We start from the raw sequence: 24,564 nt of genomic DNA, 5'->3' as shown, positions 1-24,564 counted from the left end.
TGCAAGCTCCTCTGTTTTAAGACATAAAAGTGTAAACTCTGAAACACCTGCAGTTTATAAGCTACTAACCAACAATTCACCTTTCCCTAAATCCCTCATCTTAAGCTTTCTCATTTTCACAAGTAAATTCAACAAAAATCATTCAATAATTATCTTAAAGACAAAATGAAAAAGAAATCAATTTGATTCTATTTCTACTTACTTTGAACTACCTTGAGAAGGATGTCACATCAAGACACTAATTCCAAGTTATTCTGCTATCCAACAGATCTAAACACATTATACCACTCCTCACTGAGTAAGTGAATAATCACTGTTTCTATTCCCATTCAGTGCACTCCAAGGTATACCACAAATCATCCCTAACACACTCTGAGCTTTTCAACATGAATAAACACTATTCTTACCCAAGTCCCTTCCAGAAATATAAATTCATGTTGTGACATTCTTTTTACTTCTTTCCAATATTATTTAAGAATAAATATATGGCTTTTTTTGTTTTGTTTTGACCACAACAGATTATCACGTAAACCTTAAATTCACAGATGCATCCAAAAAGATTAAAATTGTCTGCAAATACAATCTACAAAAATACTGGCTATAGAGAGTGCACAATCTATATCCACCAGGGCAGGAGTTCGGTGTAGTAGTTAAGATGCCCACAGCTCACATCAGAGTACCTGGTCAATTCCTGGCTCTGGCTCCTGGCTCAAGTTTCCTACCAATGCAGTCCTTGAGAGGCAGTGGGGGTGGCTCAAGTACTGTGTTCCTGCCGCCAACAAGAGACCTGGGTTGCACTCTTGACTCCTAGCTTCAGCCTCTGCCTCATCCTGCCCACTGCAGGCATTTGAGCAGTGAACCAGTGGATTGGAGTGTTCTCAATGTGTATCTGTGCCTCTCAAGTACATACATTAAAATGTTTTTAAAAAATAATCTAGATCCAGTCAGTGATATTTCAGTCAAAACCTAGCTGCTCCCCATAAGAATAGTAAGCTTTCTTAAACCTATTACTAGAGCAAGCCTAAACACACATGAATGTGTTAACCATGTGAACACTAACAACTTAAGAAAACACAGTGCACATTGTTTTTTGTTTGTTTTGTTTTTAATTTGTTTGACAGGTAGAGTTATAGACAGTGAGAGAGACAGAAAGCTCACTCCCCAAATGGCCGCTACGGCCAGCGCTGCACTGATCCAAAGCCAGGAGCCAGGTGCTTCTTCCTGCTCTCCCATGCGGGTGCAGGAGCCCAAGCACTTGGGCCATCCTCCACTGCCCTCCCAAGCCACAGCAGAGAGCTGGACTGGGAGAGGAGCAACCAGGACTAGAACCTGGCGCCCATAAGGGATGCCAGCGCCGCAGGCGGAGGATTAGCCTAGTGAGCCATGGCGCTGGCCCCACACATTGTTTTAAAAGCCTAATGGCACCTATAAATATACAAGCTGATGCAGACTCCACCATTTCAACAGCAAAGATTGTTTTAAAGGTGCACAAGGTATATATTAAACTAATCAGGCAACCTTCTTGCCTCTGGATGCCACCACAAAATTATGTCTGACCTGAAAAGGCAATTCTTAAATCTCTCTCCCATCTAAAATAAATATATATTATGTGTTATGATGATTACTATTAAAATTCAATCACTTCTTTAAAAATATGCATATTCTGTTTTAAAAAAGTTAAGGTAAGCACAATACCATAGCACAGAGTATGTCTGAACCTTAGTTCAATTTGATAAAAAGTTGTATTTCTGACATTCGTCAGCAGTCTCACAATGTGCTGGCCCTGTGCCACCATGGCCTGGTGCCAGCCTGATGTAAGGCCAAGCTAAAAATAACAGCTAAGCAGCAGCTGGAACACATAGGTCTCTCTGACCTCAGCTTTCTTTCCCTAAATCAAGGGAGGGGAAGGGGGTTGCTGGGAGGAGGGGACAAGTATAGGGAATGAAATGGAATATACTCTTGGTAGGTATTTATCATTCCTGATTTTTTTTTCCCTACAACATTCTCCTACTACTTCTCACTTCCCCAATCCAGCCCCAAGAAAGGAAGGAGATAGGAAAAGGCAGCGAGGGAAGGAAGGAAGGAACAAACTACGACATAGATTGGGGTCAGAAACCCCCTCATTTCCTGCCCCCAACTCTCACTTGATTCTACCATTAACACAAAGCAGTCACTGACTACTGCAGTCCCCAGCTTTATCACTGTCCAGAGAAAGTATAAACCAGTCTTGCTAAAACTGGTCAGGTTGGGGCCGGCGCTGTGGCGCAGCAGGTTAACACCCTGGCCTGAAGCGCCAACATCCCATTTGGGCTGCAGGTTCGAGTCCCAGCTGCTCCACTTCTGATCCAGCTCTCTGCTATGGCCTGGGAAAGCAGAAGATGGTTCAAGTCCTTAGGCCCCTGCACCCACACGGGAGACCTGGCAGAAGCTCCTGGCTCCTGATCAGCGCAGCTCTGGCCACTGTGGCCAAATGGGGAACGAACCATCTGCCTCTCCTCTCTCTCTGTAACTCTAACTTTCAAATAAATAAATCTATAAAAAAAAAATACTGGTCAGGTTGACTGGGCTGAAGATTTATCAGACAAAAATTACACAGGTGGTATTTTGGAAAGAAGGGAGGGGAGAACTACAGACAGCATGAAGAACTCAAAACCACGGCAGGCATTTGGAGCAGCAGTTATAATACAGGATGCGATGCCGACATCCCCTACTGGAGTGCCGGCGTTCAACTCTCGGGTCTGCTTTGATTCCAACTTCCTGCTTAAAGTGCAGCCTCAAGCAGTCATGTCCCTGACACCACGCGGGAGACCTGGATTGAGTTCCAGGCTTCTGACTTTGGCCTGGCCCATCGCTGGCTGTTACGGAGAACTGGGGAACACAACCCTGAACTCTGTCATCTGTGTCCATCTCTCTCTCTCCGCCTTTCAAATTAAAAGGGGGGGGAGGGGCGAGGGAAGGAGTTGTTTGGGGAGAGTGAAAAAGTGTGCTCTCCTTGAAGGAAAAATTACTAAGCATGAAAATAATAACAATACAAAATTCCAGGGCAAGCGTTAAACCTAGCAGATAAAGACTGCTTAAGATGCCTGCAACCACATCAGAGTACCTGGGTCCAATTCCCAACTCCAGCCCCTGACTCCAGCCTCCTGCTAATGGAAGCCCTGAGAAAAACCAGTGATGGTCTGAGCAATTAGGTTCTTGCTCCTGGCTCTGGCTCTGGCTCCGGCTCCGGCTCCGGCTCCGGCTCCAGCCCCGGCTCCAGCCCCGGCTCCAGCCCCGGCCCCAGGGCCGCTCCAACTATTGTGGGCATTTGGGGAGTGAACCAGCACATGGAAGCTCCACCTCTCATATAAATCAGTAAATTTAAAAGAAAAAAAATTCAAATCCCAGGTGCTAAGGAACCTCAAAGAAAAGTCCTAAGGGTACAGGTAGAACGTATTAACAAGTTTGCTCACATACAACACATTATGAGTTTCTAGAATTTGAGTTTTGGGATTTTATGACAAACATCTATAAAAAATCATGGCTATATTCTTCGTAGAAATGACAACAGAAAGGGACAGCACGAGCAAACGGTTCATTCAGCATCAAAAAAGATAGTGCAGCCTTCTGTCTCTGCAGACCTTTATGAAGAAAGACCAAAAGCTACACAGGGAGAGGTCTCAGGCTTCAACCTTGATAAATAAGTTATAAAATACCTTCATTTAAAAATACTGGTTTGTGTCAGTAAAGCATTTAATGGGTGTTAAGTTGGCACATACAGAATTCTAAACCGTACTGACATAATGACTTTTTTTTTTTTTTTTTTTTTTTTTTGACAGGCAGAGTGGATAGTGAGAGAGACAGAGAGAAAGGTCTTCCATTTTGCCATTGGTTCACCCTCCAATGGCCGCGACGGCTGGCGCACCGCAGGAGCCAGGTGCTTCTCCTGGTCTCCCATGGGGTGCAGGGCCCAAGCACTTGGGCCATCCTCCACTGCCTTCCTGGGCCACAGCAGAGAGCTGGCCTGGAAGAGGGACAACCGGGAAAGAATCCAGCGCCCCGACTGGACGAGAACCGGGTATGCCGCACCACTAGGTGGAGGATTAGCCTATTGAGCCGAGGCGCCAGCGACATAATGAACTTTAAAACTTAATTCTGTGGATTCAGTCCACATGCAATCTTCTTGTGAATATTTTCTGTATGTATGTTACAACATTAGAGATCTGGCAATAATTAACAATGAAAAATACAGATTGTAAAATAAAGCAGGATCATCAGCCAGTCACCTGACTTTTAAACACATTAATTCACTAGATGGCTTCCAATTAATCTGATCAGTTTATTGAGCTGACAGGTTCTACTGCATCTTTCCAATTAACATCAAGGTTCAGCAACTGCATTTCCTGCTTCTTACTATTTGTTGAACTCTTTACTTAGTGTAGGGTTAATCTTATCAGTATAAAGTAAACTCAAAGTAGATCATTGTAAAAATTAAGAGAGGGAATAGGAGAGGAAGGAGGAAGAAAGGTGGGAGCCTGGCAGGACGGAAGGTAGGGTGGGAAGGATCACTATGTTCCTAAATCTGTATATATGAAATACATGTAATGCGATTACCTTTAAAAAAAGATAAAACTATCTCTTTCAAAGAGTATGAAAGCTCTTTTATCAGCAAGAAGAAATATTATAATTTTTACACTTGATCTTAGCCAAAAGGTCAAGTGATTGAAATATTATAATTTTTAATCACAACATTTTAAAAGGGCCTTAAAATGATAAACACAGAGCCAGCGCTGTGGTGTGATGGGTAAAGCTGCCGCCTGCAGTGCCAACATCCTATATGGTTGCTGGTTCAAGTCTCAGCTGCCTCACCTCCAATCCAACTCTCTGCTATGGCCTGGGAAAGCAGTGGAAGTGGTCCAAGTCCTTGGGCCCCTGCACCTATGTGGGAGACCAGCCGTTGTGGCCACTTGGGGAGTGAACCAGCGGATGGAAGACATTTCTCTCTCTCCCTCTCTCTCTCTCTCTCTGCCTCTCTGTAACTGTATCTTTCAAATAAATAAATAAACTTTAAAAAAAATTTTAAATGAGATAAACATAGAATTTATTAAGTATATTTTGAGAACTTATGTTTGCTGATTATATATATGATTAAATCTGGTCTTTAAATTACTTCTTTCAAAAGTTAAAAACTTTCATAGATTATCAAAATCATCCAACACAATCATTCTCCAAAGCAGAAATTCATTCATATAAGACATTTAAAATGAAATGTTTTTCAAATAAAATGTAAACATTTATATTCAAAAATTATAGCCATGATCGCAGTTTAAAATTCAGGTCACTGTGAAGTCACAATGGTCTACAAATCTAAAGCTAAAACCTTCTAGAACAGTTCGTGATGATGCATACAGGCAGTATTGCTTTGCGGGTAAGAGCACCAGCCAAAGAGGCTGAGGCTGGTTCTTGTTCACTCGCCTGTACGACCCTGGGCAAAACACACCTGCATTTTTCCCCCATGCTTCAGTTTCCCCCGCTGTAAAATGAGAATAATGGTGCCTACTTCATAGGGTTTTGTTAAGCAGCGCTTACCAAGAGTAGTATCTATATGCAGTTAGATGCATGAGAAATGTTAGCTGTTGTTACTGCTCTGCTAGTAAATGTTGCTGTGAAAGTATTAAAAATACCACCATAAATCATGTCCAGCTGGTTCAGAAAAGAATCATCCCAAATCATATAAAAACTCTTTAAAAAAACAGTGGTTATCAATGTGTTGAGGCTACATCAATTATTATGTTCATGTTTTAAGTACATCTATCCTGCAAGATTACATATATACTATTCATTGGTAATAAGGGAGGAGAAATACTGACAGTGAGATATGTACAAAAACAGGTCAAAATACAAACACTCCTGGACACATTTTCATAAATACACTAAATTCAGATCAAACTTATTACTGGGTATTAAGTACTTCTGTTGTTCTGCGAAAGTCCATTAAGTAAGTTCTTTACTACATACATGGATGTCCTCAGCCATCCCACACAACTATAATATTTTTGTACAATTAAGAATCACAACTTGAATCTTGTAACACTCTGACAAGTTCCAAGTTATATACAAATGTCTTCTACTACCACATATTTAGCATGCCAGACCCATTGCTGAATCTGAAACACTAGAATTTAACCTAACACTAAAATGCTACCTTCAAATATTTTATAACATTCAATAAAATGTTAGCCAAAGGGCAGATGCTGTGTTGTAGTGGGTAAAGCTGTCACCTGCAGTGCCGGCATCCCATATGGGCGCCGGTTCAAGTCCCGGCTGCTCCACTTCCGATCCAGCTCTCTGCTAATGGCCTGGGAAAGCAGTAGAAGATGGCCCAAGTCCCTGGGCCCCCGCACCCACGTGGGAGACCCAGAGGCAGCACCTGGCTCCTGGCTTCGGATCAGCTTAGTTCTGGCCGTTGTGGCCATTTGGGGAGTGAACCAGTGGATGGAAGACTTTCTCTCTCTCTCTCTCTCTCACCCCCTCCCCCCATCCCTGCCTCTCTGTAACTCAGCCTTTCAAAAATAACTAAATCTTTTTAAAAAATTAAATAAAATGTTGGCCAAATGACCTCTCCAATGGTCTAGTTAATTTACACTCAAGATACCCTTGTTGTAATTTTTGAGGCTGCCCAGCGTTTCCAGCAAGCTAGAAGGCAGTGTAAGCTGTGGAAAAACAGATTCAGTGTTTACAATGCCACAAGGGCAGTTTACACGACACGCTTGTGCCTCAGTTTTTCATCAATAAAATGAGAAAACATGGAATAGGTGTTATCTTTTCATTTCTAAAAATCTCTGTAACTCTACAAGGAGAGTAGCAGCTATAATGCAAGAATATGCACCTTAAAAAGACAGCTTTCTCTTCCTTCAGCATATTTTAGGAAATGGAACAGTTCATTTGTACACAGAGGTCACTAGCATATGTTTGGGGATGACGATACTCAAATGATGTCTGAGTTCATTTGTCTCTTTTTCTGCTCAATGATAATATATACATATATTAGCTGACACAAAACTTATCATTTAAGCATTCCACAGATACACATTTAGCAAGCAAGCCCTTACCAACAGTTTACTACCAGTTGAGAGTTAACCTTTCAATTAGCTGAGTTCTAAATAATAAGCAGATTTTGCACTGCATTCTCATTCATTTGTTTTAATGTTTTCTAGATGAAAAAATTAAGGAAGCATTGCATTTTTAAAGAACTGAAAATCATGTACAAAGCAGATTCTTTACAGAATACAGGGCACTGAAAACAAAACTGATTTAAAAAGTTTTTAATTTTTAAAAGCCATAGGTTTTTCCTCAACAAACCTAACCAATGCACTGTTTTTGAGAATCTGGCCAGGACTGAGAAACAACAGTATCTTTTCATGGGACAAGACTATGAAACATTTTTCTCCAAATTATTATTTGATATTGATTTCTCAAAAGATGGTCTTCCCATGAATCTAAGGGGGAAAACCAATCACGTTTTACAGTAAACTCCATACATTCATGTCAAAAAATTAACAAACCAAGAAAACATGGGCATTTTATTGTGAAAAACCTCTATTTTTTAAAATTGTACCACAGTAACTTCTAAAGTAACTAAAACAGTTTTGTGAGTTTTATGTATTTTATAACCATTTTTAAAAGATTTGTCTAGGAGCCGGTGTTGTGGTGTAGCAGGTAAAGCTGCCGCCTCTGATGCTGGCATCCCACAGGTGCCAGGTCACATTCCGGCTTCTCTGCTTCTGATTCACTCCCTGCAAATAGCCTGGGAAAAGCTGTGGCGCATGTCCCCTGTGTCTGGGCCCCTGCTGCCCACTTGGGAGACCTTGATGAAGCTCCTGGTTTTGGCCTGGCATAGTGTTGACCATTGAGGCGATCTAGGGAGTGAACCAGCAGATGGAAATGGAAGATACCTCTCCCTCCCCCAACTCAGCCTCTCAAAATGAAATAAAATATTTGTCTAAAATTGTTTTTGTTTCTCTCTACGGCATTTATACTTACCTACAATGCACTTTCTTTGCTAGCATATCTGTCCTAAATAGAACAGTTTAAGTCAACAGCAGTTTGAGTTTAATGACTTCCCCAATAAAAACTTCTAAGATGAAATGAGTTTATCATACGTATATATAATTATGCTTCTCAAAATAAAGTACCAATAACATTTTTGCATCACTGAAGAAAACTTGCAGTCTAACACAAAAATATAAACCATGTAGTAAGCAAGTGGAATAGTAAAGAACCAAACATGTGATGGTTGAAAGAGATAGTCTACTTAAAAAACACATCATTCCTCCACTGCTATCCTGTTCACTGAATACATTACTAGCTGAAATCACACATTTCTAACTAAACCCTTAATGTGAGTATGAGAGGCTGGCCTGTATCTTTTCACATGAAACAGAGTTAAGACTTGAGATAAAAATTGTCCATTGTGAAAAGAGGCCTAGGTAAAGATCTTCAAAATTATCAAGAATGTGTTTAAGACAATAATGACCTGAACTGTTCAATTAATTGCAATAATTCTTCTATTGCATTTGATGTTTTTAAAAGGGAAGACATCAAAGTCACAAATTTTAAAAAGGAAGAAATCCAATGCTAAATGGGGGAAAAAATAATTACGATGGCCTTTTCAATCTAAGGGGATACTCATAACACAACTATTTAGCAAGAAATTAAAGACTGAAGCAAAAGTAGAAATGTCAGCTTAATCAAATCTACAATTCCACCTTCCATTATTAAAATTTTGAGCAGCAGAAAGTATTTTGTCCCCCTAATTTTCTACACTTCCACACTGGACCAATCCACCAGAAATTAAGTATCACACCAAATTCCAAATACTCTTCACGAAAAACTGAAATTTTTAACTTCCCTCAGAACAATGCTGTGGATTTATCAGGAACTGAAAAACAACAAAATCAGTTATAGGTGTGCGCATCTGACATGGTGGTTAAGACGCCACTGGCAACACCCACATCCGATACTGGAGTGCCTGGGTTCTGGGTTCAAGTCCCAGATCTGCTACTGACTACAACTTCCTGCTAACATACACCCTAGGGAGGAGGCTATGGGTGATGGCTCAAGATGTTAGCTCCCTGCCACCCAGGTGAAAGACTGGGACTGAGTTCCATGTTCCTGGCTTCAACCTGGCTCTGCCCGGACTTCTGCAAACATTTGGTAAGTGAACCAGCAGATGGGAGATCTTTCTTTGTCTATGCCTGCATCTGTCTCTCTCTGTGTGCCTTTCAAATAAATACAACACAATAAAAAATACAAATATGACTGGTTTCAAAATTGAAGTTCTTTTGGGTACTATACTTTTTCTTAGTCAAATGGCAGAAAAAGCAAAGGATGGAATTCAAAATTGTTCTCTATTGCATTAACCTTGAAAACCCAGTCAATGAAATGTATCATCATCAATCAACAAAACAATCCTGAAAGAGCTCTAAAAACCACATCTTCACATGGTAATCTCTGGTCTGTAAGAAAGTTGAAATACTCAAAACAGAGGCCAGTGTGTTATGAGACTATTATTCATCTTCACCCTAATAACAATCTCCTGTTACTGCTTGTCACTCCTGAAAAACAGAAAATTTTAAACTATGAATCTGAAAAAAACATAAGAATGTATGTTTACCAAAGTGTTAGAATTCTGGGCAATATTTTTTTCCTCCCAAAAGTAACTATCAAAAAAAAAAAAAAAAACACTTTACTAAAACTTATCTCCTTCCTTATCATACAAAAGACAAGAGTCTGGTTTTGCTTAAATTCTTCTGATTTTTAAAATGACTATTTAGGGGGCTAGCGTTGTTGCATAGTAAGTTAAGCCATGGCCTCCAACACAGGCATTCCATTTGGGCTACAGTCTAGCTTGACTTCCTATCCAGCTCCCTGCTAACGTGCCTAGGAAACCAGTTTATGGCCCAAGTGCTTGGGCCCCTGCAGCCACATGGGAGACCTGGATGGAGTTCTAGGCTCCTGGCTCTGGTCTGGCTCAGCCCCAGCTGTTGCCACCATTTGGGGAGTGAACCAACAGATGGAAGACCTTTCTATGTCCATGTCTCTCTCTCTATAACTCTGCCTTTAAAATAAATAAATAAATCTTTAAAATGACTATTTAGTCACAAATAAGGAAACTGTGTGTTTCAAAACAACAAAGAAAGTAATGAAGACTATGTTTTCAGAAAGGACATGCACTCACCGACTTGAGTACACAGAAACACATGCAAACACACCAAAACAAACAATAAAAATGAATAAAAAATTCAATAAGTTTTTAAGTTTATTACAAAAATAAGCATCTTCCTAGTCTTAGAAAAGTCCATCCATAAGATACCCATAAAGTGAAAGTAAAATTCTCCCAAAATCTTGTCCATTTTCTTCACTGCCCTTTTCCAACAGGTACTAGAGTCGTGTGTAGTCCTCCAGACATTTCTATGCATCTGCACACAAGTCAATCCTTTAACACACACACACATGCACACAAATTACAGCATTCTACATGAAGTTTGGGACTTGTTTTTAAATGATGTATTCTGATCACTTTTCCCTTTCAGCAAATTTAAAACGTCTTTATTTTTTCACAATTGCATAGTATTACATTAGGCTCTTCTTAATCAGTTCCCTTCTAATAGAGAATTACACTGATTCCAGCTTTTCAGGACTGTAAGCCACGCTGCAATGAGCACCACTATTCAGAACATCTTCATGCACTGACTTCGATTTTGTGCGAAGGATAAATTCCTACAGAGGACACTGTGGCAAGCAGCAGGGCAGGCAGCATCCACTTCTCCCATCTCCTCAACCAATTCCGGGTACTGCTTGTCCTTTTAACCTTCTACAATGCTGTAAATGAAAAGGACATGTCGTTTTCACCTGTGTCTACTTAAGAGTGAAGATGAGTGTTTATCAACCAGTTGCATTGCCTTATCGCAAATGTATTTTCTATTGTGTTACTCTTCTCTCTCTTTTCTACCAAATTTTTACAAGTTTTCTGCCAGCGTTCAATCAAACATGCTGTAAATACTCCTCCAGTTTAGATGCTTAACTTGGTTTGTGATGTTTTCAGCACTACAGAAATGTTTATAGTTTTATCCAATTAAACCTATGTGTATGCTTCCGCACAGTTTCAGTTTCGAGCTATACTATGGAGCTTTCTCAGGCAAAAACTGGGAAGAAAGTGTTTATGTAACTTCTACATCATCGCTTAAATACTGTCAACAATATGGAGGTGCCAATACCCTCAGAGGCAGCTCCCTTCCAATACCATTATTTAACAGAAATAAGTCAGTTACGCTGTCTCTGAAACTTCCCTATGATCAACTACCATATCAAAGGCTTCAATTCCTTCCAAGGAGTTGAAAATAGTAACTACCAAGCAGGTTTAATTTCTGGCAAGCCACAACTCTTTTGTACCTCAATCTTCAGGTCATCTTCAACAGCATAAATGCAAAATAAAGCCCAATAACTAGGTCTTCCCTATTGTTGCTATAATCTAGTCACTGCTACAAAAGTCACTGAATACTTCCTGTATAAACAAACTTGCAATTTCACAATGCCAAAAAACTGATTATTGTGCTATCAACGCAGTATACTGGTCTTCTCCATCTCAGGTTCTAAGTAAAATTCTACCTCAAGTCACAATTATAAAATAAGCCACTTGAGTTTGTGTATGAATTCAAACCACGACTTAAAAGCTAAATTAGATGGCTAATGTAGCCACTCTCTCCATTCCCCCATCAAGGGGGCAAAATAAATAAATAAGCAAAATAAATAAACAAAGAGGAAAAAAAAAAAAAAAACCTGGTCATAAGTTTTCCTTACAGTGCCAGCTTGCCAGGCATTTCACAGCCTTCCATCTCTAAGCCGACTGGCACAACAAGTCATACAACTTGGAAGTTAAGGAAATTGGCAGAACTCAGAAGGGAAAAAAGAATACTTTCCACAATTTGCACAGCACTTGTTTAGCGCATATGTAAGTGTTTCCAAAGTGGTGGTCAACTCTTCAAACTACTCTGGGAGCATCACAGCACTTCACGTCAACTGCTGCCAATTCCATGCAGTGGCCTCCTTCCCCTTCGGGGACTATTCAGAAAGTTACTATTTTCTTTTACAACTACTCACCCAGGCCTCTTCCACTGATGAAAGCAGGCAAAGCCCACGCTGTGTGTCTGTCTCCTAGAGAAGATTGCATCTTTTATTTATCGCCCCTTGGCTTTATTTTCACAGTGAATTCCTGGCTTAAATGCAATCAGCCAAGAAACCCTCCCTATGTGCTCTCCTGTCATTCCTCATTGCTTGCAAGCAGAGTCAAGCACAGAGGGGGGAAAAAAACCCTCGACACGGCCAGCCAAGCCATAAAACTCCGCAGACTCTAGTCTGTTATACTGAGAACCCAGAGACCGGCTTCCATCCGTTTCAACTAGGCAGGAAACAAACAACCCTCTCCCCAACCACCCAAATAGGTGTAACCTGAAAGAATGTTAATTAGACTTTTAAAAAAGGGGAGGGGGACAGAGAGCCGCAAAAGCTAACCCCCCTCCAGACAGAAGGAAAGGTTGCTGGGCATAGAAAAGGCAACACTGGGGAACTGGGGGCTGCCTTTGGAAATAAATGACCATGCAGAAAATCACGTTTGCAGATTGCATTAGAATTCAAATTAACCAGACAGGATTAAAACAAATCTTAATTCTCTCTTGGGGCCCTCATCCAGACCCCCACCCCACTCCCAAAAGAGAAAGATAAAAGGAACTGACTACAGAAAAAAACAGAGGAGATTAAGTTTAAAATCAAAGAGACAGAGATGCTTCCAAATCTATCCCCATTCATTTGGTATCCTGTCCACCACCATTTCAAGTAGACTAACGTGGGAGGGGGTGGGAAAATATGCCATTTGCAACCAGCAGAAAAACACGGAGAGAGGGGAGTTTCACTACAGCATTGTTCTTTTCATTCCGGCTCCAACATTCCCATCTCTAGGGCTGAAAGAGATAACTGGACAGGAAAAGAAAACACACACACACACACACACGCACACACGCACACGGAGAAGGGGGTGCCGGAGCCGCTTTTAGACCGGGCATTTAAGAAAACTCTGCCAGAGAAAGGAGGGCTGTGTGCAGCTTTTAAATCCCAAGTCCTTCTCTCGCCTTTGTCAAATATCTTCTACTTTACAAGCCCTGAAAAGAAATAGAGAGACTCTTTTGTTTGGTTTCCCCTTTTCCGAGAGTGACAAAAAATGGAAAGGGACACAAACCTGCGACAGAGAACAAAGTGCGGGGTCGTGGCGGGCGGCCGAGGGAGCCGGCGGCAGCCCTCCGCCCCGCGCCCGCGCAGCCCCGGCCGCGGGCACCTCCCGCGGACCCCCCAGCGCACACCAAACTCCGGCGGCCGCGCGCAAACCGGGAGACGCGAGCGGCTCCGGCCCGGGCTCGCGCCCCTTCATCAGGGGGCAGCCTTGCGGGGCGAGGGCCCTCCGGAGGCGCGGTGCAGCCCGCCGCCGCCGGTCTCCTGCGCCGCTCGGGGGTCCCGGAGGACCACAGTTAAGGGAAAGGCATTCGCGGCCGGGGCGGCCGGGGCGGCCGGCCGGAGCCCGCCCGGGCCAGACGCCGCAGCGCCCCGAGCGCCACCGTCGCTCGCCCGTCGGAGCCCGGAGCGGAGCGGCCGCCGAGCGGCTTTCAATGGATTATGTATTCCCCTCCCCTCAGATCGCGGGGGGCGGGGGAGAGAAAGAAAGAGGAGCGAGCGACAGACAGGGGGAGACGGGGTGGGGGGGCGCCGAGCGGCCCGGCCCCGGCCGGCATTGTCTGTGCGGCCCGCGCCCCCTCCCCCGCCCCGCACGGCCCCGCCACTCTACCCTCGCCGGAGCCCGGCCGTCCGCCCGCGCCTTTGTCCGCGCCCACCCCACCCCACCCCCGAAAACAGGCGAGCGGCCCCTCTGGGATGTGCTCCCCGGGAGGAGGGCGGGGAGAGGAGCGCGGGCCGGGGGCGCCTGCACCCACCCAGCCGACCCCGCGGAGGGGCGCGTCCTGCTGATTCATTTCGCACTCGCGCCGGCCCGTCCGGGGAGACCGGGGCGGGAGGAAATGGGCGCTCCGTTCGCGAGGACAGTCCGGGCCGGTGAGGGCACCGGGCGGGGATGCGGGCGCGCCTCGGGCTGGGGCGGGGGGGGGGGCTGTCCGCAAAGGAGGAGCGGGAGACCCCGGCCCTCCCCCCGGGACGGACGGCCGGACGGCCGGACAGACGGCCTGCAGCTGCCCCGTGACTCACCGACTTGCAGGACGTTGTCTACGCAGCCGCCCTCCAGCAGCGCGATGCCCCGGCGGAAGGGCAGCCGCGTCTCGTCGCCGCCGTCCGCCGCCCCGGCGGCCCCCACCGACGGGGCCCCGGCCCCCGCGGCGGCGGCGGCGGCGGCGGCAGCGGCGGCAGCGGCGGCGGCGGCTGAGGTGGCGGCCGGCGAGGACGAGGAGCCGCCGCCGCCGCCCGCGCCGCCCGCGCCGCCGCCCGTGCCACCGGGGCTGCCGCTGTCGTCGCCGGGGCCGCCCGCGGCGCCGCCGCCGGTGTTGAAGGACGAGTACATGCAGATCTCCCGCTCGCTGCGGGGGAAGGACCAGTAGACGATGCGGCGCTGCACCGGCTCCGGGATGCGCTCGAAGCGCTCCTCTACGCGCTGGAACGGCCACTTCTCGGCCACCCTGCGCGCCGCGATGTCCAGCAGCGATTCGGGGCTCTGGGTCTTGCCCGGCGGCAGCAGCCCCAGCGCCGCGCCGCCCCCGCACGCCGCCGCCGCCGCCGCGCCGCCCGCCCGCGGGCCGGGCCGACAGGCAGAGCTGTAGCCGCCACCCGCGCCGCCGCCGCCGCCGCCGCCGCCGCTGCTGCCCCCGCCGCCGCCACCGCCGCCGCCGCCGCCGCCGCCGCCGCCCGGCCGGCAGCAGAGCCGTTTCGCGGGAGGAGGCTGCTGTCCGCGCTCCGCCATGACCGCGCCGCTTCTAACCCGACAGCGGAAGTGCCGGGACCCTATAAACGGCACAAGGAAGCGCGACACGCACACGCCGTCGCGACGCCACGCTGCCATCTAGGGCCCGCCGCTCCTTGTACGGGCACAGGAGGTGGGGCCTGCTGCCTGACGTCGAAGTCGAGGCGGGGCTCCGATAGGGGGAACCTGGGGCTGGGGGCGGGGCCTATGCAAATCGCTGGGCTGAAACATAAATAGAGCACTCCGCGGACACGGGGGTGGCGGGGGCGGCCGGGTTGGATGCGCGGTGGGTTGTGAGAATGTCAGGCTCCTGTGACGCGGGAGGCGGGGCCCAGGCGGGGTTCCCGCGGGAGGGGGCGGGCCGCCGGGCCGGGCCTGAGGTGGGTGGGTCCCTGCGCCCCCTGCCTGCTCAACTTCCCCCTCCAGCTCCCGGCTCGTCTTTGATGTCCGACAAGTGAGGACGCGCCTCGTGGGTCGCAGCGGGGAGGGCAGGGAAAATGGGGGTATGTAAAGGGGAGGGGTCTGAGCTAAATGGGGGGCGGGGTCCGCAGGGCGATGCCCCACCCCGCCCCACCCCCGTCCGCCTGCCCGCCGTTGGGGAAAAGCCTCTGGGCGGAGGAGGCGCTTTCAAAACAAAGAAATGCGGCATGGAGCCCGGGGGACGCGGGTGGGGAGGAAGGCGGAGGAGGCGCGGCCGAGGCCGCCCGGCTGCCCGCTTCCCTTCCAGCCAGTCCGGGGGAACTTCCCCCACCCCCGGCCGAGGCTGCGGCGGCGGCGGCGGGGAGCGGGGCTGCGCGCGGCGGCTTTTTCCCCCACTTCACTTTCGCAGACCCGGGTGGGCAAGGAGCGTCCGTTCCGCTGCTCCGCGTGGCTGCAGCTCCGCAAGCGCTGAGCCCCGCCGTCCGCTCTGGCCGCGGAGCCGGCCAAATGCCAGAAAATGCGCAGAGCGCTCGCAACCTACCCCGGAGCCGCCGGCCGCGCGTCCCGAGCCGGCCGCAGCCGCAGCCGCCGCGCCGCGCCCCGCCCCGCCGCCTCGCTCCCCCAGCGCCTGCGGCCGGGAAGCTGGAGCAGCCGCGCCCGGAGACCCTGCTCGGGGTGGAGCGTGCACCGGGGCAGTGCGTTTAGCAAACACACCTTTGTGAGTACACACGCCGCGGGGGCGGGCGACACCCCCACGGGCCGCTCGGCTGCGCCCGGCGGCGGACACGGCTGCGAGCGCACCCCGTGCGCCCTCGGGTCTGCGGCCCTGCCCGGAGCCGGGCGGGCGCTCGGGACGCGCGCCGCGCTGGCTGTCGCGGGCGGCCACTCCTCCCGGGGCCCGGCGGGGCAGGGGCGCGGACGAGGGGCGAGGGCGCCGGCTCAGGCGGAGCCGCCAGCCCCGCTGTGAAGCGGGGTTCCCGCGGACACGCTTCGCCCCGCGCGGAGCCGGCGCGCGCGTTAGGGACTGCCTTCCTCCGCCGCCCCCTCTGTGTTTACTGTCAACAGCGTTGGAGATAGTGTCCCGCTGTCGGCGATAAACCCTATCTCCTTTGACACTTTCGCATCTCTTAAGGCCACGGGCTGCCGCCCTCCTGCCCGCCCGCACAGCCACGAAAAATCACGCGCGGAGGCCGATCCCGCAGACCCTGAGCCTTGCGTGGCTCCGTCGCGAGTCCTGGGCTGCGGGTCCCTGGGGCTGCGACGCGGGCGGACTTTCCATGGCTGCCTTACTTGCGAGGAAAATTTTGGTAACACGATGTTTTTTATGCATCCGTCTGGTATTTTTCTGGGCACCTCCTCCACGCCTAGGAAAAGGCCCGGACAGAAGGCTCGTTTTGGACAAATCGAAGGCGAAGTCTCTCTCCATTTGTTTTGTTCCTGGATGTCTTTTAAAGATAAAAGTAGTTTTTGATGTTTTTAAACCTTTTAGGTGATAGGACAAGAAAGTAAGCTAAAAGGGTAAACTACAACTTGGGCTCTATTTTGCCTTCAGCAACGGCCATGGTAGGAGTTTAACAGATATGGTTTGTAGATCACCCACAAAGTTATTGAGCTGCAGAGTTAAAGATGACAAACGGGTGCCCCCAGGCGGGACAAGTGATTCACTCAGGGTCCTAGGGGGTGGTAGTGGGAAAGATTAATTTACCTCGAACAGGAAAATGGACACCTTTGGAGGGGCCTAACGTTGAGAGATGTCAGTGGGTTTAAGGCGTCGCCCTTCCCTAGAAAGATCTAGTTTAACTTTCAAAGACAAATGCAGCTTCGCCTCGCCCCCCGCCCCCCCCCCACACACACACAGAGGCATGACCCCTTGCCCACAGCGTTCTCTGAGGGCTGCGCCCACTCTCCCCTGCAGCCACGGCTGGGCCGGGCTCTCAGGATTTCCCTGGCGCTGCCCTGCCTCCCTTGTCTCCGGGTCATCTTTTCTTCCTCCGAAATGTTCAATGTAACCCTGCCCTGCAACCTGTGGTGGCTGATGGCCCTTCCTCTCTCTCGGGAACCATTCACCCTACAGCTGTCCCCGCAACAGTACTGTCTGCCCCTCGGCTCACTAGTTTCTTCCTGGAGGCCAGTTCACATTTCCAAGATCACCAGGATACCCCTGGCCACCTTAGACGCAAAGTACCACCTTTCCCAGAGCCCAGTCTCCCCTGGGTGTTGGTGACTGTTACACCCCCTTTCCAAGGCTTGCCACCCTGTGCCTTGTTGACTGCCTCTCGCCTGCAGCTCCCACACCCGGCGTGCTGTGTTGTCTATCCCAGCCCCTCTTCACTGCTCATAGTCGATTATTCCTCCTCCTCGCTCTGCGGGAGCCTCCTGGCTGGTGTGTCTGCATAGGCTTTCCTCCTCCACACCATCTCCCACTCAGCTGCTGTGTTTCCCAAAGTACATCTCTGACGGTGTCACCACTTCCCCAAGGCCCTCTCCGCGGCTGCTGGAAGGAGTCCAGACTCAGAGCTGATCCTAACCAAAGCCAAGTTTCCAGCCTGGACTCCTGTTCAAGCCCAACAGACCTTCTCCCAGTTCCCCTGCAGGATGTAGGGAATGTTCCAGCAGGACCCCGCGCTCTGCACAATTACTCTGGGCAGTCCTGCTGCCTCAGGGCTCTCTCTTCCCTTGCAACTTGTCAAGTTGCCAGTCTCCCTTCAGTGATTTGCCCCAAGGCGACTTCCTCTGGGAAAAGGAAGCCCACCTGGATGTGTGATCTCTCCCACTCCTCAAGCCCCTCTAAAACTGCAGGTCTTCCTTGTGACATTTCGGTCATCTGCCTAGCACCACAGTTACCTTCAGACTTGCCTAAGCCTTGTCTGCTCTCTCTGCTGACTAGAAATTCTCTGAGGGTTGGGATCCTGCGTCATCCATTTCTGTAGCCCCAAAGTGCCTGGCCCTGCACTGCAAGGCTTCTGTCTCCCTGGAGGTTGGCTACACCCATGAGCCCAGAGAGAAGTAAGCAATGGTATGTCATCTTTGGCTGGTGCTTGTGCCACCTCCGATTTCGGGAGATTTATAGTGGGGTGTGTGTGTGTGTGTGTGTGTGTGTGTCCATGGAAATCATTACTAAATTCCAGCAGGCCTCTAACCCCCGGGACCAAATCAAGGGGAAGAACCCTCTCCAGTGTGTTTACCGTTAGGCAATGGGTGGGAAATCAAAGTACAGAAAGTTTAGAGTTTCCCACGTGAGTGAGTCATCATAGCACATCACACCGGACTACATCCGCCAGCCCCAGGCTCCCAGCAGACTGCATGAACAGCACTGCGACTGGCTACACTGACGAACTTAAGAAAGAGGGGCCACCCCCTGCCACCGAAGCACCATACACCGCCTCTGGCCCATTGCATTTGGATGTACATGTGGATGGCAAAGCAATTTACTGGACAAGGGCAGTGGAGTACTAGCCAGAAAGCTATCATGGCTCCTCCACCATCCTTCTATTTTAAAACGAAAACTTTGAATAAGTTCAGTAGAGGTTCATCAAATTCCTGGGGCACTGGTTTTCAAAGAGACCCCTAGGGAGCCCCCAAAGCATAATGCACACGGAAATGAATATGTGGGGCAAGCTCCCCAGTCAGTTGTCTCTACTCTGACGTTTGAAAGCTATCCTTTGGGGGCAAGAACTTCACACAGCCCAGCGCTTAAGAGGAGGCCACGGAGAGAGCAAATGACCTTGCCTCGTCTTTATTGGCAGTCATCTCAGCTAATTGAGACAGTAATTTGCCATTAGTAGGAAGAGTCCAAGACATGGAAATTGGATTAGATCTAAAGAACTTCAAGTCATTTGAAGATGGACACGACACTATATCCATTTCCATGTTGTTTTCCCTACTGGGGTATATTCTTGATGTTATAATCGCAATCGATCACATTCTGTGGACTGTAACTAAACGTGTAAAGAGAAGAAAAAACCTAAAACAGCATAGTTAACCTGAGAAACAGGCCTAATTCTCCCCTCAAATAGAGAGTGCCCCAGTGGGTTAACAAGAATGAAGCATCAGGTCTCAAAGATGGTGCTGCATCCACGAAAAATGTCCAGTATCAGAGGAACTGCCAGCAGAGTCTTCCTGGCCAGTCCTTTCCAATACGTAGATTCTTGGGCAAAAGACAAGAGGGCAGGGAATGACCAGCCCCGAGCCATCAGTCTTTCCTCTCTCTCTGAAGAGGGGAAAATTTTGGTCCATTGGAACTGTGTTAAATCCTGGAGAATGGAGCCACAGATATCTTACTGTTGGTATTTTTTTTTTTAAACAGAGCTTACATACACAATGTTTGATGGCTTCTCCACACCACAGTAAGTCATATGATGCCCCAGCCCCTACACAAGAAACACATGAAGAAACTGAGGCTCAGAGAAACTAGCCAAAAGTTATTTGGCTCCTAATCAACAGCAATTCAATTTCAGTCTGTCTGACTCCAAAGCTAGAACTTTTTCCGTTATCCAGTATTTTCCAAACTTGCCATATTGTAAGAATCAGCCTGAGGACTTGTTAAAAATATAGATTTCCTTTACCTCTCCCCCTGGAGATTCTACCGTGGCAGCACTGGGGTGGGGCTTGGAATCCATCATTTTAACCCATGCCCTGGATAATTCTTCAGCACAAGCAAAATGGGAAACATCCTATCCCACGCCCCCTGTCACTCACTCACCCACACCGTTTCATGCCTTAAGAGAAACTCTTCTAAAACTAGCTGTAACTGTAAGAATGTGCATTCAACCCCTGATCGCCCAGCCAGTCTTTTCCATCTTACTTCCAAGCTCAATGTAGTCTGTTGAGATGGAAGACTTTAGAGTTATCATCTGGAATTTTGGGAAAAAATCATAGGGCCAATCTTGTGGCACAGGTTAAGCCCCCACTTTCAATAATGGCACCCATATGGAAGATCCAGCTCAAGTCCTGGCTCCTCTGCTTCCCATCCCGCTCCTGGCTAATACACTTGGGAAAGCAACAGAAGGTGGCCCAAGTACTTGGGCTGCTGCTAGCTATACGGGAGACCCAGATGGACTTCCAGGCTCCTGGCTTCATCCTGACCCAATCCTGGCCATTGTGGCCATTTGGGGAGTGAACCAGAGAATGGATCGATCGATCGATCGATCTATCTATCTATCTATCTCTGTCATCTATCTATCTCTGTCATCTATCTATCTCTGTCTCTGTTTCTATCTCTTTCAAATAAATAGCTCTTTTCTAAAAAATTATTACATATAACAAAGAATCAGTTTGAAAATTTGCTGACAGATTTGCTTCAAGTTTTGTACTTTGGACAGGAATTCCACCGTCAAGAGATAAAATGTATTTGCTTTTGCTAAATATTAGAAAAATCTACTTTGGTTAATTTTCAGGGAAAAAATTAGCTTAAGTATAGTCTGTATACAATTTCAGTGTTATGAGAAATATGACCAGACTATCATTCTACTGTTCTTTCTCATCCAAAGTGCAATGGTGAAATGAAATGCAAACATCTCAGAGCTAGAATGTTTATCAGGCCTCAGATCAGTTTTAGAACCCAGAGACAGCCAAAAGAAGTAGGAAATGCTGCATTTAATTATAGCTTCTAGTTTTCCCCCTTTCTTTGTTTTTGTTTAATTATTTATGTGAGAGACAGAACTCTCATCTGCTGGTTCACTATCCAAGTGCCCATAGCAGCAGACACTGGGCTGAGGCTAAAGCTGGAAGCTGGGATTCAACCTGGATCTCCCACAAAGGTGGCAAGAACCTAGTTATTTGATCCATCATTACTGTCTCCCAGTGTCTATATCAGCAGGAAGCTAAAGTCAGGAGCCAGAAACAGACACCAAACCCAGGCACTCCAATATGGGACGCAGGCATCTTAACTACTAGGCCAAACACTGGTCCTACTATCTTTTTTTTTTTTTTTTTTTTTTTTTTTTTTTTTACAGGCAGAGTTAGAGAGAGAGACAGAGAGAAAGGTCTTCCTTCTGTAGGTTCAACCCCCAAGTGGCCGCTACGGCCGGCATGCTGCAGCCCAGCGTGCTGCGCCAATACAAAGCCAGGCGGTGGGTACTTCCTCCTGCTCTCCCATGCGGGTGCAGGGACCCAAGCATGGGCCATCCTCCGCTGGCCTCCCGGGCCACAGTAGAGAGCTGGACTGGAAGAGAAGCAACTGGGACTAGTACACGGCGCCCCAACCAGGACTAGAACCCGGAGTGCTGGCGCCGCAGGTGGGGGATTAGCCAACTGAGCCACGGCGCCGGCCCGGTCCTACCACCTTTTTAATAACTGACTTTTACTAATTGTTAAGAGTTTCTTGAAATAGACTCAAGAATACTATTTAATTGGATATTTCAATTGGATACTTCAATATTTGTTTACCCATGTCAACTAGGATGGAAAATATCCTACTTTTAAACACTGAAAAAAAAATGACACTATAGAAAAATCACTATTTAGAGAATTAATAATTTCCTCAAAATTGCATCAATCTACCAGTTTGCTTTCACAGATATGTAAGATGGTTCAAGAAAAACACATCCCCCCTTCAAAAAAAAAAAAAAAACCACACTGAACACAATAAATACCACAGTATGAACATATTCTCTAGGGCAATAAATAATGTTCCAATGTATAAAGAGTGATTTGTGGGAAATGATGTCATTCCAAAAATTATTTCATAAGCATATAGCATGAGTATTTTCCAAAGTGATCAAACAGTATTTCATACATTCTCATTCCTGTCTGGAGGAATGAAAATGCCCAATTTATTTCTTTTTAGAGATTTGTTTATTTGAAAGGGTTACAGGGCTTTGAGGGGAGAGGGAAAGACAGAGAGAGGGGTCTTCCATCTGCTGGTTCACTACCTAAATGGCTGCAATGGCTGGGGCTGTGCCAGGCTAAAGCCAGTAGCCTGCGACTCCATCTGGGTCTCCCATGTGGGTGGCAGGGGTCCAAGCACTTGGACCATCTTCTGCAGCTCTCCCAGGTACATTAGCAGGGAGTTGGATTGGAAGTGGAGCAGCCAGGGCTGGAACCAGCATTCATATGGGATGCCTGCATCACCTGCTACACCACAACACCAGCCCCAAAGATGTAAAATTTAGACAACCTGGTAACTTGAGGGAAAACTTTATACCTATATAAAGACTATTTGCATTTAAGAGACGAACATCAAAGTTAAAGTTAAAAATGTGAACGTTAAACTTTAAAATGAGGGTCTGGTGCTGTGGTGTAGCAGGTAAAGCCACTACCTGCAGTGCTGGCATCCCATATGGGCACTGGTTCGAGTCCTGGCTGCTCCATTTCCAATCCAGCTCTCTGCTAATGGCCTGAGAAAGCAGTGGAAGATGGCCCAAGTCCCTGGGCCCTTTCACCCACATGGGAGACCTGGAAGAAGCTCCTGGCTCCTGGCTTCGGATCGGCACAGTTCCAGCTTTTGCAGCCATCTGGTGGTGATGACCTCTCTATCTCTCTGTCTCTGTCTCTCTGTGTGTTTCTCTCTCTCTGCCTCTGCCTCTCCTTTACTCTGACTTTAATAAATAAGTCATTTTTTAAAAAAACTTTAAAATGGATTTATTAAGAACATGTGATCACCTACAATATTTTAAAATATTCAAGAACTCACTCTCCATCAAGAATAGCATCATGACAATTCCAGTGTGGAAAGTGTCACTTCCAATGACTTTGTTCAGACCCAGAATTAGATAACTTGTGAAAACGAAGCAGTTTCAGCAAAAGCTGGCGTAGCAGACATTTTTTTTTAACGTGAAATCTATAGTAACTAACACCTCCACAGAAGCATTACTAAGGTAAAATCAGGGTAGTGTGGAGCCTTGGTGAGAACAATCAGAATGACAAGTTTCCCAAAAAACTAAAGATCTGCTTTTTTGAAAAAAAAGATTGATTTTATTTGAGAGAATTACAGAGAGAGAGAGAGGTCTTCCATGTGCCAGATCACTCCCCAGATGCCTGCAATGGCCATCCAAAGCCAGGAGCCAGGAGCTTCTTCCGGGTCTCCCACATGGGTGCAGGGTCCCAAGCACTTAAGCCATCTTCCACTGCTTTCCCAGGCACATTAGCAGGGAACTGGATTAGAAGTAGAGCAGCCGGGAATCAGAGGGGTGCCCATTTAAATTCTTTTTAAAAGCCCAAGTTTGTAGGCCAGAAATCTTCCTAAAACCTCACATATTTCATTGACTTCCTAAGCATAAGGACTCATTTCTAAGCATAATTATGCCCAACTAGATCTACTAACCCAAGCAGGATTGCCTGTCTATAACTGGAAGTCCAGATTGCTCACCTGCTTGCTTGCTTCTCTTTCCTTTCCTCCCTTCCTTTCTCTCTCTCTCTCTCTCTCTCTTCTGCTCTCTGCCTCTTTAGGTCATGCATTGTATCACAACAAAATAATTGTTTTTAACATTATTTACCATTGTCCTCATCAATAATCATTGCTATGCTCTGTTTTCCTTTCTTGCTGGCTTGCTTTCTCTCCTTCTCTTCCTTTTTCTTTTTTCCTTTCTTGATTTTTTCTTAAATTTAGTTTTGTTTTTTATGCCCTGCTTTAGTCTCCTTCTTTACACTTGTGCAGTGCCCTGACACTATTAACTGTTGTCACATGACCACATAATGTCCCTTCTCTCTGAATTATTATTCCCCTCCTCCTCGGGCTGTGGTCTTGGAATGCAGAAAACCTGCTTGCTAGAACTGTGTGAGAAATACAGATCAACCGAGTTCTTAATAAGGATCTCGCCTGGGTTAAAATATGCATGATCTTTGCCAGCTTTATCTGGGACTCTTGCAGACTCTCTGGATCCCAGCTAGGTTCCAGATAACATGAAGATTGTTGGATGGCCAAACTCTGGCTGCTGAGGGGTTCATAAACGATGATCATTAAAATGCATGATGATGACTCTGAGACACGTACTGAATCATACACAAAATATAAAATATGATTGAGCTTTAAAGGGTTTTGTGAAATTACAGCCTTTGGGACGTGGTGGTTCACTTCTGGCATCTACAGCCACGTTCTGACGGATTGCAGGTGAACCTGAGGCTGCCTCTCCCAGGCCACATACAAGGCCAGTGTACCGTGCACTGTTGTTAAAACATGAGCTCTCCTGGGCATGAGTATGGCTGAAGACCGA

General features: G+C 47.3%; 2 protein-coding genes across 10 annotated transcripts in view; one reads left to right on the top strand and one right to left on the bottom strand.

The window, feature by feature from the left end:
* Window positions 1–15,133, bottom strand: part of ZSWIM6 (zinc finger SWIM-type containing 6) — a 220,114-nt gene extending 204,981 nt beyond the window's left edge. Inside the window, exon 1 of the mRNA XM_070056741.1 lies at window positions 14,287–15,133. Within this exon, the coding sequence (XP_069912842.1) occupies window positions 14,287–15,091 (805 nt within the window). The 5' untranslated portion in view covers window positions 15,092–15,133. The remainder of the gene's footprint in view (window positions 1–14,286) is intronic.
* Window positions 15,134–15,247: 114 nt separating this feature from the next.
* The window catches only part of LOC108177293 (translation initiation factor IF-2), a 30,618-nt gene continuing 21,301 nt past the window's right edge, over window positions 15,248–24,564 (top strand). For 2 of the 9 annotated variants that reach the window (XR_011382059.1, XR_011382058.1), the window contains exon 1: window positions 15,259–15,446. Coding sequence is in view for 1 of the 9 variants with exons in the window: in XM_051853736.2 (XP_051709696.2) it covers window positions 15,292–15,446; window positions 15,822–16,130; window positions 16,545–16,905 (825 nt within the window). In the remaining 8 variants the exon portion in view is untranslated. Of the gene's footprint in view, window positions 15,447–15,821; window positions 16,131–16,544; window positions 18,516–24,564 lie in introns of those variants that run through there. The other 7 variants (XR_007922604.2, XR_011382061.1, XM_051853736.2 and 4 more) reach the window with 6 other exon arrangements.

The sequence above is a fragment of the Oryctolagus cuniculus genome, chromosome 14, assembly GCF_964237555.1.
Source record: "Oryctolagus cuniculus chromosome 14, mOryCun1.1, whole genome shotgun sequence".
NCBI classification, from domain to species: domain Eukaryota; kingdom Metazoa; phylum Chordata; class Mammalia; order Lagomorpha; family Leporidae; genus Oryctolagus; species Oryctolagus cuniculus.
This window is presented reverse-complemented; position numbering and strand designations above follow the sequence as displayed.